We start from the raw sequence: 14702 nt of genomic DNA, 5'->3' as shown, positions 1-14702 counted from the left end.
CTACTCAGGAAAACAGCATTTAGCATGCTAACAATGCTAATGTTAGCATGCAAAATGTTGCATGGAAGCAACAGTACAATACAGTACATTATGTCATCATTTAATGTCTATCAGACAATGCTAATATTAGCATGCTAACACTAACATGTAACACCTGACATGACAGCACTAAGTGCTTATATAGGTTTCTACTCATGAAAACAGCATTTAGCATGCTAACAATGCTAATGTTAGCATGCTAAATGTTGCATGAAAGCAACAGTACAATACAGGGGTATTGTACCTTGCTGGCGTACATTATGTCATCATTTCATGACTATCAGACAATGCTAATATTAGCATGCTAACACTAACATGGTAACACCTGACATGACAGCACTAAGTGCTTATATAGGTTTCTACTCATGAAGTTTCTACTCATGAAAACAGCATTTAGCATGCTAGCAATGCTAATGTTAGCATGCTAAATGTTGCATGGAAGCAACAGTACAACACAGGGGTATTGTACCTTGCTGGCGTACATTATGTCATCATTTCATGAATATCAGACAATCTTATCTTAGTACCAATAAAGAAAACAGAAGGCACTGGTTTAAGTTTTAAAATAGATTTATTCCACTGGTCAAGTATCCACTTCCAAAATAGGATAACACACAACTACTGGCACAATAAGGCATTTTTCTTCCTTAAAAATACAATGAATTACAATCTTTTCTTATTCATAATGATTCAGGATGAAAAGCAGTGGGGAGATGTTATTTCTAACTCATAAACTGAGCGTGTAATTTTGTCGTTTGGCAGCATCTCGTCTTCTTGGCTGTGTTGATTGTGCGCTTTTTCAGCTTTGTGACACACTTTCTTTGACACGTTCACATCATTTACACAAAATGGAATAAAAACACAACAGGGTGAGACATAGGCAGGTTTGGGGGACGTCCAGTGGCGAAGCGTTAGCCTGGCGCCCCTGGTGTCCTGTCGTGATGGATGTGTGAGAATCCGATAAATCGATAAGCGGGTCAGTCGTGCAACGCCGGCGGCCAACGTCTGGTCCACGTTTAGCGTCCTGAGAACTCCCCCAAAAAAAGATGCTGGCTTCTTTCCTGCATAGTGACCCCCCCTGCTAAGTGCTCCACAGGGCTTTCAATCAACTGGAATCAAATTCCATGTCGGGAATATTGGACGGAGGTGGAGATACGTGAGCTTTGGTGCGCACTGTAATTCCAGGACTAAAAAGAGAGGGGGGTGGGGGGAGGGAAGTGGGTGTGGGAGGGGTAAGAACATGCTCACTTGAAGAAAGCGCGGACTTGGCGACCTTTGAGCGGCTGCGGGGGACGGTAGTTGTCCACCATGCAGCACTCGGCCTCACCCTCGGCGGTGAAAAGCAGGCTGCGGAATTTGGCCATCTGTGGAGAGACCATGACACGTCTGTGACTGTCACTCACGTCCAGAGTCGCTGACTCGCGGCTAGTTTTGCGGTGGCGTCCGCGCGGAGTCGCAACGGGGTTATGTTTACGCTTATAACCACTTGTCCAAATGCTTTTCATCCCGGGAGAATATGAAAGGCCGTCCAATTACTTCTGGACAGAACTTCGGTAACATCCCAAGGTTACGTCCTGGATCTCCCATGATGCACTTCTTCCATTAGTAACGGTCACGCTAACATGACAACAACCTTGTCCAAATAATGGCTATTCATAGAGACCTGCAAAAATGATGCTGTAATACGCATGCCAGGCCACTAGTTGGCACTGTCATTTGTGCTATGCATAAAAATATACTTCCATAAATTTGTCCAATGTTGTTATTTTGTTTCCCAACACGGATGCTCGTATCTCTAATGTTTGTATTTTACAACGTTAGGTCAATAAAATGACAGTATTTATCTGTTTAAGTACGCTAGCTTAAGTTAGGCTAACGCAGAGACGTGTGTCGTCGTACCTGCGCCGAGCTGACGCTGATAGGATCCTTGCAAACGATCCAGGTGACGCTCTCCAGCAAAGGGGGAGTGGTCAGGGAGCCGTCATAGGTCCAGTAGTCCAGGCAAGGGGGGAGCAAGGTGGCGGGATCGAATCCCGGGAAGGTGGTCTGCTTGCCCTAAAAAAAAAAATAATCTTTTTTTCATCTTTTAATCTAAATATTTGAACTTGAACATGACAATATGGGTATCATACTTTAGTCTTGATGGCACTGAAGGCATCCAGAACCTTCTGGAGGCTGGCATTTTCATCACCAATCTGAAAGGAGTGAAAAAGAAACATTTTAATCAAGATATAATCATAATACATGTACAAATTATGTTTGTTTTTGTATATTAACCTGCAAGAAAACTCCCACGACAGCAAGTCCGTCTGGTTTGCTAGCAGCTTCGCCAAAGCTGGCGTATTTGGTGTTCCAGTGCACCAGATGAAGCTGTGGATCGGACCAAGAACGCCACATGAATCAACACAATCGTTCTCAAACATTTTACACCAAGTGCTACCGAAGTGGCTCGCCATACATTCAATGACATGTGGAGGCTCGCCAATGATACATTGACTTGCTACCCGTTTGCCACTGCTCATGAACACATTATAATGGCACCGAATATGAGTGTAGTTTGTGGTTACAATGCTGTACAGTACAGTAGATGGGATTGGAACTCAAAATTACCTGGTCTGTCAGAGAATAAGAAGATGTAGCAAGACGGATTAATTTTTGTCTTGCTTTTAATGTTTATTTTGCAATTTTTTTTGCCTCCCATTGCATCCATTAAAATTTTATTAACATACATCCGAGTCAAATATGCTAATTATATGATGCCGTCATTAACTCGTGCTCTTTAAGAAACTGACATGTCTTCAATATCATTTTATTTTAATTAAAAACAATCTTCCAGAGTACCACAGAATGTAGACTGTGTACCGTCAACAGGAACGGCACCACAATTTGTCAATCAATTGACTTGTATGTACAGAGGTACTGTACATGTGTTTTGGGTGGAAATAAGCAGGAATTTACCCCCACTGCAAAGCCATAATGTGCAACAACTGTGCAATAAATCTGTGGCTTGATTATCAAGATTCTTGATTGGTATTACTTTGATTTTGCACTTTCCCCTAAATCTCATTTTAGCCAATCAAAAGTCAGAAAAAAGTCATTTCAGGAAAAGGCACAATAACAGTGATGGTAATTCTGGAAGAAAGGGGGGGAGATGATGGAAAGCCGAAATAAACCCAAAAGCATGTTTTGTCAAGTAAGCGGATTACTTCATCCGTCCTCATGATATCAGATTAGACACCCATCACGCAGAGTATCCTAACCTCAGCGGGGTACTTGTTCCCGGCCACCGTGTGCTCGGAGCCCCTGTCGTCAGAAGCCCCCCAGTGGAAGTGGAACTGCTTGAGCCGGTACACACCCGAGATGGGACCGCCGGTCAGAACTGCATGGGACAAAAACATAAAGAGTGAGCGCCAATGAGAAGTCCCTAGACGGAATATAAGGGTGACAGCGGCAGACGGCCGTCTTTCCCGGGAGGCCACTTCCTCCTGCTATTCACCTGCGGGGGGTCAAGTCTTGAATTGTAACATCCTGTTACGTCATGCGGCTATTTATAAACACGCTAGCTTCCTCTACTACAACACACGTCTGATCTTTTATTAAATATCTGTCACACACACACATGATGCGTGACTAAATGTCACTCGGCGAAAACGGGAAACAGGGATCCCCTTAAAGATCTTCCACCATCGTTTCTTTTATTCTGTGTTTCTATTTGCACTAAACCATCCCGAGTAGATTATGTAACCGTAATCTCTACACACACATCTAATCTGGACAAAAGGAGGGTGGGCCATCTTTTAATAACGACAACAGAAATTCTGCAAGCATCTGTTAGAGGCGACACTAAATAGTAAAGTCATAAATTGTCATAAAATTATAAAATTCCATCTTTTATTGAAATATTTGGACTTTACTCTCAGCATAATATTTCATCATCATCTTTTTTTTCCCTCATAACATTAATACTTTTTTCTCTTCTTAAAATGATTATTGCTATTATAATCCCATAGAAATACTACTTTATTCTTGTAATGTTTCATTCTCATAAAATGATTTAATTTCCTAAAATTATATATTTAAATTTTAATAATAATATAATAATAATAAATGTAAAAAATTCAACTTTATTCTTGTAATATATACATTTTATTTAATAAAATTACATCTTCATTCCCATAAAATCCTTACTGAACATTGCCACCATATTATGATGGAATTATTTCATTTTATTCATTTTTTAAAATGACTACTTTATTCCCGTAATAGTAGAATATTTACGTTCGCATAATGTAATTCATGTCATAGTTCCACATTATTGTCATAAAAGGGTGACCTTTGTCTCATGCTATTCCAATTAATCATTGAAGATATAATATTAACTATATTATTTTATTTGGCAAGATTATTATTACTTTATTTGGGGACTGTTTTTGTTTTTAGGTCCCCCCCTCCCCCACCCTTTAAAATGATGATTTTATTCTTGCAATAGTCTGATTTTTGGTTCATTCATCATTTACTTGTGACTAATTCTCATATTATTTCACATATTATTGTCAAATGTTATTTTATTTTAGCGCCTCAAATATATTTTTTGTGCTTTTGTCCTAATTTGCTGCAGAGGTCTGCTTTGTTCTTGGAATGAACCACCATTCTCCCTCTTCTACCGTCTATTCAGCTACCCAGCAGCAAAAACTGAGTGCTCACTGTACAAATATTGGTACACAATGAAATCACGCATGCATTTTTATGAATGCTATGTTTATATTATTTTCCCTGCACTGTATGACGTCACACACACAAGCTGCTTGCATGCTGCGGTACTCACTGGAGCTGTCGGTGTCATCCGTGAAGGTGACCTGGAAGGAATGGCCATTGTTGAGGATGTCCAGGCAGGTGGACGGGTCGTACTTGAGGTTGAGCGGCTTCAGCCCGCCGTCGTAGGACGCGTGGCCCGGTACGATGTCAATGGGGGACTGACGCGGTCCGTTGGCGATGGGGAAAGAATCCACCCATTTGTCTGGTCCTGAAGAGGGACAAAATATGTTTCATGCAGAATATCACATCTGAGTTTATTCATATTGCAAAAATAATCCACCTGCAAGCTTTAATTGCTTAGAATCCAATAATAATAATAATAATAATAATAATAATAATAATAATTACCGTTATTCGCAGCGTATCCCCATGCATGAGCCATTTTTGGACCAATGAGGTTTTGCAAGAGCTGCTGCAGTAAAGCCCCCATCTGGCAGCTGGACGCTTGTATATATATGTATGCACCCCCACTCGCCCCCTCCCTTACTGAAGCCGCCTTATAAATACGGAGGACCGGAGCCGAGTCCACTCAGCGACACAAGTCTGGATTCAGTGGATCGATAGTAGCTTTTCTGTCTCCTACAATAAATCCACAGTGAAAACCCAACCCGAACCCACAAAATACTGCAATAACGGAAGTTACAACCATGCTTTCATTCGTTACTCTTGCACCGATATCCGAACTGCACGGTTCTGCATGACAGAATGGTTCGGCTTCCACCTTCTTTATGACGCCGTCTCTCTACTCTGTTATACGTATGCCACCTACGTGCCTTTAAATGGAGTAGATCCACAACAATAGGTCTCCCGAGTGTTGTCGGTATGAGGGAAATAAAGCTGTCCCGAGTGAAATAGATGTTTACGGAGGTGAAGAAAGTCCAGTCTTTGAATTGTTATATGCTTCAAAGCCTTGACGTTTAATCATTCCATAGGTTGCTATGAGTGAACGCATAATCCATAGACTGTGGTGGTGCTACAGTGACACCTGCAGGCGGCTAAGGAAATCACAGTAAATAGTAAGATAATACTGTTGTAAAATAGTAAAATATCACAATATACTCATACACTATCATATATTCAACAATTAAATTAATATACTTAACTCCATTAAAATATACACGGACATTTTGGGAGCAGTTGTACACAAACTAGCATTTATTTTGATGCGCATTTAAACAGGAAGTCACCAATCTCAACTTCCTGAGCACAATAATGTACAACCGTTATCCTTAAAGTCTGAATTGAATTTCTAATAACAATTAACACACATTAAATTAATTGGGAATACAAAAGGGTTCGTTAAAAGTCACATGACATACATTAAAATTAATTAAATATCGACATTTTGTAGCGCCCCTTCGATACGGGTTTCACAATAATGGTAACATGTTTTGACGGTTATTCCGCGAAAATATTGTAACAACTACTTATAAACACAATAAGCGAGCTGGTTAACTTTTTTATTTAAAAAAAAATACATTAATGAGCGAAAGAAAATGTACTCACCGAGCAAGAAATCCTCCTGTTGACGGTCTTGTAATGATGACGTCATCCATAATGGACGCTTAGCTCTCCGGAATATAAACACCAACGTGTCCACGCCGATAGGTACGTAAAGTACAGATTCATATGTATTTCTCTCTTAATGAACAACTACAGAGCAATTAAATGCGCTCTAGCACCGGTGACACGTAAATAATCACCAGCTTTGTTCAATAAAAGATAAAAATAACATGCAGTTAAATGGAATGTTAGCATGTAGCATTACTCCATGTGTTTCCCGATATGATGTCATACTTGTATTTGTGTTTTAAATTTAGTGTAGAGTAGATCATGAATAAAACCACGTTGCGTTACTAGAATATTTATATAATGTTCTTGTATAACCATCTGAATATTACTGTATTTTACATAGAACTGTTTTGATCTGATTGTTTACAGTATTTATGAATATGTAAGACATAAATGACTGATTTACTCTCCAACCAGACAACATGGGCAAAAACAAGCAAAGGGTCAAAAAACAGACAAATGTCTTCCAAGTGGCCAGCATGCACATGAAGGCTAAAAACAAAGCAAAACCCGTGAGGACGACGCTCAAACATGTAAGCTTATTTATAATTACGATATTAAATCACATTTTTGTGTTAGTGCTCCAGTGTAACCTGTGCCTCCGCAGATCAACGCAGTGAAGAACGAGAAGGTGGAGAACCTCAATCAGATCTTCTCTGAGGTCCAGAGGGATGTGATTAGCGTTTCCAAAAGCGTGGCTCCAGAACCAAAGAAACAAACGCCGGTGAGATTACGATTCGGTGGTCGGGTCGTATCTGTTGATATAATCTGCTGAAATTTCTTTCTCTTAGATTGCCAAAGAGCCGCCAAAGGAATCTGTGAACGTTGACAACGCTGCTCAGCTCTTCTCTCAGCTATGATACTCTATTATAATGTAGCTATGTTACCTGATAGCTAAGGGAATAGTTGTGGTTTCCCTACAGATGACTAAGTAGAACAATAAATCATGTAAAACTTGTAAATTTCCTATAATTTATTGTCATGCTACTATAAGGAAACACAATTAAGCTTATTTTTAAATCAACTTCATCATTCCAATAACATTTTCTCATTATTAAACTCTAAAGCGCTGGAAAAGCTGACATTTGTAATGTAAATAAAGCAAGTATACTGTCTGTTTGACTGCAATACTCGTCAATGTCCACAGGGTGGTGCTGTGGGCGGGTTTATCCACATTCATATGGCAACCTGTGTACATTGGAGAAAGCTACCAGAATCCCAATGAGGAATGGAAGGGCCTATTTGAAGCATGTCACCCTCCCTCCCTCCTCCAACACGTCTCACTGCGACACAACTAAACGTCACTCTTTAGGAGTGTGTGTCCGTTCACTCCCACACATCCATTCTACAAGGAGAAGCCTCCTCTCCTCTCCCATGGATTAATGGCTTTCTGCTCTGTGAAATGTTGCACTCACATTCAAAAGAGGTACTCCTCCTTGGAATAAACAGTAAGGTCAAAAAGCGCTTCATGTAACTCAAGGTAGAATGTCACGTTTGTTAAATGTTGTGCAACACTAAGAGAGAGAGAGAGGGTTTGGTCCAAATTGAATTTTGTTGTTGACACATTTGGATGTAATGTGCAATGTGCACCCTAGCGTCTCGTCACATAAAATATTAATTCCACTAGATTTGGGCTACATGAATTTGAATATTCCAATTAAAGGCACATTTAGAAACGATCCAGAAGTAATGTAGGATAGATGGTTTAATTTAAAACCCCCAAACAACTCCATATTCATAAAGTGTTGTGCGAGTACCAGTGGTGGTACTCTGGCGCCATCTAGTGGTAAGCAGGAACAGCAGTTTTTAAGATAACATGAACGATAGCGATAACAGCTGTAGCTAGTTAGTGGCGAGCTAGCTTGGTGGCTAGAAGAAATATAATGTATAAGAGTGACAATTTATCAAGTTTATCTATCAAATATACTGAAAATTTGGCTCAACATCAAGTGGAAGCTAAAAAAACTCAACCAAACAAATGGAATGTCGCAAAATCAAAACATGACCAAAGGTTGCCACTTGTGTTAGCTTGTCAGGCTAATGCTAATGTCGCTAAAATTGAATGGATATCTTACCTGCGAGCTAGCTTGGTGGCTAGAAGAAACATAATGTATAACAGTCACATTTTATCTAGTTTATCTATCACATATAGTTAAAAATTGGCTCAACATCAATTTGAAGCTAAAAAAAAACAACCAAAAAGGAATGTCGCAAAATCAAAACATGACCAAAGGTTGCCACTTGTGTTAGCTTGTCAGGCGAATGCTAAATGTCGTTAAAATTGAGTGTAAATGTTACCTGCGAGTTAGCTTGGTGGCTAGAAGAAATATAATAGATAAACTTGATAAAATGTCACTCTTATACATCATATATAGTCAAAAACTGGCTCAACATCAAATGGCAGCTTAAAAAAACCCAGCCAAACACATAGAATGTCGCAAAATCAAAACATGACCGAAGGTTGCCACTTGTGTTAGCTTGTCAGGCTAATGCTAAATGTCATTAAAAATTGAGCTAATGTCGCTAAAATTGAGTGTAAATGTTACCTGCTTGAAAATATCCGGATACAACGCTGTAAACTGACGTATAGAGGTCCTCGCCATCCATCATCCATGACACCGAATGCCTTCGTTTATAACATTAACTTTCCTGGCTCTGCACATATTGGCCCCAGCAGGTGTGTTGCCAAATGTAGTAATATTACCTCCACGTCATCTTACTAATGCTTGGCACATTTACTTCTTCCTCGGATGCCTTCATCATCACTTTTCTGTAGGGGTTACACAGCACACATCCTTGTTATGGTTAACCTTTCCAAAAAGGTTGCACCATTTCATCTGACATTTTACAAGCTGAACAGTTACCGCTTGTCGTTTCTCTCAGCATTCATCCCTACGATGCGCCGTCAAACCCCCCGGAGGCAGCATGCGTGCCGTCAGAATAGAATTTACATTAACGCAATTCATCAAATACTAATTATCTTACACGCTATGCATCAAAAATACGAGACAAAGACACTGATATGTATAATGCTCAGAGACGAGATTAGCATTCACTGAGAGACAAAGCGTTATAAGTTATCACGTGTCAACAAACTAAGATGATTTATTCGGAATGATGCTCTCCATGAATGTACATTTCACACTAAATGCTATTGTGTAGTGGTGAGCAAACCCGTTTATTTCAGTGAACCGGATCATTCCGGTTCATTCAGTAAAAAGATTCGTTCATTTCATTAATTTGGGTTATTTTTGGTAGATCCGGTCTGCCGTGTCGAGTCAGTCCGTTCACTCATGTTCACGTTCGTTGAAGGATTCGTCCGTTGAAGGATTCGTCCGTTGAACGATTCGTTCGTTGATCATGTACCTTGAAATCTGAAGTATTATAACAATATATAATAATAAAAAATATTATTTTACATATATATATATATATACACATTTTATATGTATTTATAATATATATAATAAATACAAAGTATTATTTTATATATATTTTAAATATATATTATATATAATATATGATAATATATATATAATATGTCATAATAATTTTTATTATTGTGGACCGGGGAGCTGAGACGTTCGGATCCGGAGGATATATTTTATATATATATATTTTTTATATAGTGTGTCGGTCATGAATGAACAGCCGACGAGTGTCGGTCAGTTAGTTTAGTGGTGTGTCGGTCATGAACGAACGGGTCAAAAGAACTCGTCAGAAAGACCGAGACAGAGAGAATGACTCGGTCTTTCAGTCAGCTAAACCCACCCACTCACAGAGCGAGGCACAATGATAGGATAAGATAGTCAAGCATGCAGATAATCCCGCCCTACAAAGGGAACGGTGAACTGACTCTCCAGTCAATCAAAAAAAAAAGCATTTGCAACTGATTTTAGGGGCGGTGACCTTGTTTATTCCGTTCACAAAAAAAACAGAACTAGTTCTTTTGACCCGTTCGTTCATGACTGACACATCATTTCTATTGTGGGCCAAAATGATTAAACGGACATGCATTTACACTCATCCTATCATGTTTCAAAAGTGAAAAATAATTTGGCAAAACATGAACGATCGTCACGATTTTGCATGTGTACAAAAATGCTACAATGCTAAAATGTTACAATGAACATAAATGCTCGCCTCTAAGCATTAAAGTCAATTCAATAAGTGAGTTTTTGTGCTCTATCCTGTTGATGGATTTAGTTTGTAGTATTTCAGGAGACATACTCTTCTACTACCCTTTAGAAGCAATTTCTCCACAGTGATGATAAAAGGAAGGTAACAGCGTGGGGTTAATGAGGACCGACAGGGTCTGCAACACACCATTAGGCTGCCGTGTGAGTGGTGTGACTGCACACAGCTGCTCCCATTTGCTTTGTGTTAGACTGTGAAACATTCTCACACACACACACACACACATACACACACACACACATACACACTCCTGCTCTGATACTATAGTTGGCCACCAGGTAATTAAGGCTCATAATTAAAGTACTAGGATGAAAATGAATTGTACACATGTGAACTAGGCAAGTGGGAGATTTCGTCTAACTGTGGTGGGCTAGGAGACACGAGTTCAATTCCACCCTCGGCCATATCTCTTTGTGGAGTTTGCATGTTCTCCCCGTGCATGCGTGGGTTTTCTCTGGGTACTCCGGTTTCCTCCCACATTCCAAAAACATGCTAGGTTAATTAGCGACTCCAAATTGTCCATAGGTATGAAAGTGAGTATGAATGGTTGTTTGTCTATATGTGCCCTGTGATTGTATATAACGGTATAGTGTATAAAAATATTGTATACTATAACAATATAACAGTCACTAAAGTCATCATACAGCAACTTCACACTCAAATATACAAACATGTACCAATATGAATATTAAAAAAAACTCCTTAAAAGTTTTCCCATACTGTATTGCATCTGAGCAACACATTCATTGGGGTGCTGCAATGACGTTAGCCCCTCTCTGGGCTCCTCAAATAAAGACACACATCAACAAAAGTATAAGATGCAGATGTATTTACTAAAACTAACACGGTCTGAAAGTTTAATGAATATTAAGGAATGTTTCCTCCCACATTCCAAAAACATGCTAGGTTAATTGGTGACTCCAAATTGTCCATAGGTATGAATGTGAGTGTGAATGGTTGTTTGTCTATATGGGACGCTGTGATAGGCAGTAGAAAATGAATGAATGAATGAATGTTTTACATTCTGTTATTATGTGTACTATATTGGGTAATATGAGCGTAATATTGATTAGAGGGCTCAAATAATGTTAAAATCAATATTTAAAAAGGTGGTAAACACATTTTCTATGCTCAAAAACATTCAATTTATGAATAAGGAATCCTACTTTGCAGAAATTTACTCATCACGGTCGGCTCGAGAATCAATAAACCACAAATTACTGTATATCTAAAGACAAAATGACATCACACTATGCATTTCTAATACTGTACTACTCATCTTCTCCTCTACGTTCTATCATGCCCTATCTGACTCAGAGGAGAATAAAATGAATTTGCTGCTGTCCTCCATCCCAGCCTCATTCCAAGACCCAATGGAATATTGATCTGCGTGTCTATTAAAGGACAGCCTTGCATGACAAAATGGCCGGCCTCCGATGTAGCCACCACCGAGCTGGGGTATCGAGTGTGCGTCATCAACTTGGGAGCCAGAGAGAGGAACATTCTTCCTTCGCTTTAAATGAGAAAAACATTGACTCATTTACATCGGTTTTACCCCACAAAACTGATAAACACCGGCCAAGGTTGAATGGAAGCTAGCGGGGTTAGCTTGGTTTAGCATGCTCGTGTGGTATCTTCAACGCTTCTCACAAGGCGGGATGACGGCATTCATATTCTGAGTGAAGACGGGAAGCACGTTTGTTCTTGTAACCCAACTCATAGTATAAGATTTACTACCGGCCTTCAAAATAAAAGCATCTAACTGTGTAAACAAGAGTGTCGGAATTGCATCGGTGACTACATCTTCCTTTACATTACAGTTTGTTGAAGATTTAGTAGCAACATGTTCGGAGAACGACATCCAATTAGAAAAGTTTGCCAGATTGTTACCAATAAATACACGTGCTGTACAATTTCAGAGTGTATTTCATTATATGGCTTAAGGTTTGTATCTTTTTATACCGTTTTATGTTGTGATACAGCCCCAACGCTAACACTTTTTTTTGTATTACAACATTGGTTTAATTAAACGTGACACAAACTTTATTGAATCATCGGAACACAAATTGTTATATACACAATGGCTGAATGAACTGTCTAATAATGTGGTGATATACCACAACTTTCTTCTTCTTTTGTTTTGTACATCAACTGAAAATACAAAGTTACATTAAACATGCCTTTTGATAAAAATATTTATACAAAAAAATGTACATTTGCTTTGATTTTTTTCGTCTTCTCTATACAACAGTTTTTCGCGTCTCTTAACAAGGCCCGAAGTCGCACACACACACACACGCTGTCGTATACTGCCGTTGATTGAAGGTCGAGTCTAGCTGCTGTTTCCATGGTAACCACTACTTACACAGGGAAAGGACGTTGAGCTAAAAACGGAATAAAAATGACCACTCTTCCACTTCAAATGCAATTAATATCATTTTTTTCCCCACAATATTTGAAGTAAATAACTGATTGCTCATGAATCCATTATGACACATTTAAAGGGCCGGTACACCCATTAATCAGTTGAATACTTTGTTTTCTCTGTTTCAGTATTAGCTGGCAGGTGTGCAGTATGTTGATGACTATAAATAATACTCTAGTTAGCAAGTGAGATACAGCTATTAGCTAACGATTAGCGTCTGATTTAAATCGGGAATTAGATCATCACATGGAATTCAACAGCGCAACAGCTTTAAATAGAAGTGTTATCGCAAAGAAAAGAAGCTTATAAGGTTGTACATGACCACAACGCACACAAATGGATCAGAGTACTATTAGGGTAGGGGTGTCCAAAGTGCGGCTCGGGAGCCTTTTGTGGTCCGCAGCACATTAAAAGAAAAAAAAATTGCAAAAATAGAAAAAAGAGCAGTAATTTGGTAGCCTGTTGCTCTCAAAAAAAAATCTTATGAGAAATTTTAAATAAAGTTCAAATATTTAAAACAATATATATATTATTTTAAGTTGTAATATGATGAGAATAATTATTTTTGGGAAAATTGGATTGGGAAAAAGTTATAATATTATGAGAAAGTCAAAATATGTGAATAAAGTCTTGATATTCAGATGAAAAAGGTGAAATATCTGTAAATTTAAAAAGCAAAAAATCATTTTTCAGTATGCAGCTCTCTGTAGAAAAAGTTTGGACACCCCTGTTTTAGGGCATAGATGCTCCACCTAGTGGCCAAGTTGTTGAATTGCAGCTTTTTAGCGAATGTTGAGAAGTTGTAAACGCACAAAATGTGAATAAATAATACTGTGCCCGGTGTTCCGCATACACAAAACCACGTAAAATATCCCAAGTATCCTCGTTGGACACAATAATAGCACAGCAAGTTTAAAAAAAATAATAAACTGGGTTTTTTTTTGTTGTTTTTTTTTTTACATACGTCACATTTGCAGCCCACTTGTCGTCGGCGTCTCTTCAAGTCCGTAAATCAGGATACCTCGCTGATCCTCTCTGTTTCTGCCTCATGAAGGGAATGACGACTTCGGGACGGTTTCCTGAAGCGAGAGAAGAGCAAACACATAATAGGAGACATGATCGCTATTTAGACCGTTGTTAATCTGACCAGGATTAGCTTTGCGAAATATCTACGCCACTTGCTAATCCCATCGGACACGATTTATTGAGGTTTTTCTCCTGTCGACTTGACAGGAAAAACATTTCTCACACACTTTCTCCCGTGACCTTGACTTAGGGATTTGCAGGGAGGAGGAGGCTGCTGGTAGAATTTTAAAAAAGTGAAAATGAAATTGGAAGCAGGAGCGGAACAGGAGGCTTTTGACGCGGATGTTTGTCGAGGATGAGGTTTTTAGTTTGTTTATATTAAGATGAGATAAAATAAGCTATGAATAATTCAATGACCAATATGGGTTGTTTTGCTATATAAATAATAGCTAACTGTGTATTGCTGGCATACGCAAAGCTAAGCTATGCTAACAGTAATCACATGACTAAACGTATTGTATTGGCTAAGCAAACTGACTGAGCACATGACTGTTATTGATGGACTATGTAAGCTAAATTATTAACAACAAACAGCTGACTAGGGATGTCCGATATTGGCTATTTTGCA

At 38.9% G+C, this 14702-nt stretch overlaps 3 protein-coding genes across 7 annotated transcripts in view; 1 reads left to right on the top strand and 2 right to left on the bottom strand.

Moving 5' to 3' along the window:
* Window positions 1-591: 591 nt before the first annotated feature.
* LOC131108913 (carbonic anhydrase 1-like) lies at window positions 592-5362 on the bottom strand. Its single transcript, XM_058060348.2, has 7 exons — window positions 5203-5362; window positions 4865-5062; window positions 3300-3418; window positions 2317-2409; window positions 2172-2234; window positions 1939-2094; window positions 592-1403 (listed from the first exon to the last, which is right to left on the bottom strand). Exons 1-7 carry the CDS (start codon window positions 5282-5284, stop codon window positions 1284-1286), a joined length of 831 nt encoding a protein of 276 aa, XP_057916331.2. The 5' UTR covers window positions 5285-5362; the 3' UTR covers window positions 592-1283.
* A 12-nt stretch (window positions 5363-5374) lies between these two features.
* rbis (ribosomal biogenesis factor) lies at window positions 5375-7535 on the top strand. Of its 2 annotated transcripts, none has more exons than XM_058060350.2 (4): window positions 5375-5493; window positions 6844-6959; window positions 7034-7150; window positions 7218-7535. In XM_058060350.2, the coding sequence occupies exons 2-4, from the start codon at window positions 6849-6851 to the stop codon at window positions 7284-7286; spliced, it is 297 nt and encodes a 98-aa protein (XP_057916333.2). In that variant the 5' UTR covers window positions 5375-5493; window positions 6844-6848; the 3' UTR covers window positions 7287-7535. The 2 variants fall into 2 exon arrangements, with proteins under 2 accessions (XP_057916333.2, XP_057916332.2); XM_058060349.2 differs by lacking the exon at window positions 5375-5493 and adding an exon at window positions 6325-6462.
* A 5123-nt stretch (window positions 7536-12658) lies between these two features.
* Window positions 12659-14702, bottom strand: part of ralylb (RALY RNA binding protein like b) — a 73443-nt gene continuing 71399 nt past the window's right edge. For all 4 annotated transcript variants that reach the window (XM_058059845.2, XM_058059846.2, XM_078792285.1 and 1 more), the window contains one exon: window positions 12659-14127. The gene's annotated coding sequence lies outside the window, so the exon portion shown is untranslated. The remainder of the gene's footprint in view (window positions 14128-14702) is intronic.

Source organism: Doryrhamphus excisus, linkage group LG7 (genome assembly GCF_037039965.1).
Source record: "Doryrhamphus excisus strain RoL-2023G ecotype Guam linkage group LG7, RoL_Dexc_Guam_v1.1, whole genome shotgun sequence".
NCBI classification, from domain to species: Eukaryota; Metazoa; Chordata; class Actinopteri; order Syngnathiformes; family Syngnathidae; genus Doryrhamphus; species Doryrhamphus excisus.
Note: the sequence above shows the minus strand (reverse complement) of the source record. Positions and strands in the feature narration are given on the sequence as shown.

What these genes read in the sequence shown, in the direction of transcription:
- rbis (XM_058060350.2), top strand. Translation starts at nt 6,849, where the DNA reads ATGGGCAAAAACAAGCAAAGGGTCAAAAAACAGACAAATGTCTTCCAA. An exon ending in TGAGGACGACGCTCAAACAT is followed by an intron (nt 6,960 to 7,033) that starts GTAAGCTTATTT and finishes GTGCCTCCGCAG; the next exon opens with ATCAACGCAGTGAAGAACGA. An exon ending in AACCAAAGAAACAAACGCCG is followed by an intron (nt 7,151 to 7,217) that starts GTGAGATTACGA and finishes TCTTTCTCTTAG; the next exon opens with ATTGCCAAAGAGCCGCCAAA.
- LOC131108913 (XM_058060348.2), bottom strand. Translation starts at nt 5,284, where the DNA reads ATGGGGGCTTTACTGCAGCAGCTCTTGCAAAACCTCATTGGTCCAAAA. An exon ending in GGGATACGCTGCGAATAACG is followed by an intron (nt 5,063 to 5,202) that starts GTAATTATTATT and finishes GTCCCTCTTCAG; the next exon opens with GACCAGACAAATGGGTGGAT. An exon ending in TCAGTGCCATCAAGACTAAA is followed by an intron (nt 2,095 to 2,171) that starts GTATGATACCCA and finishes TTTTTTTTTTAG; the next exon opens with GGCAAGCAGACCACCTTCCC.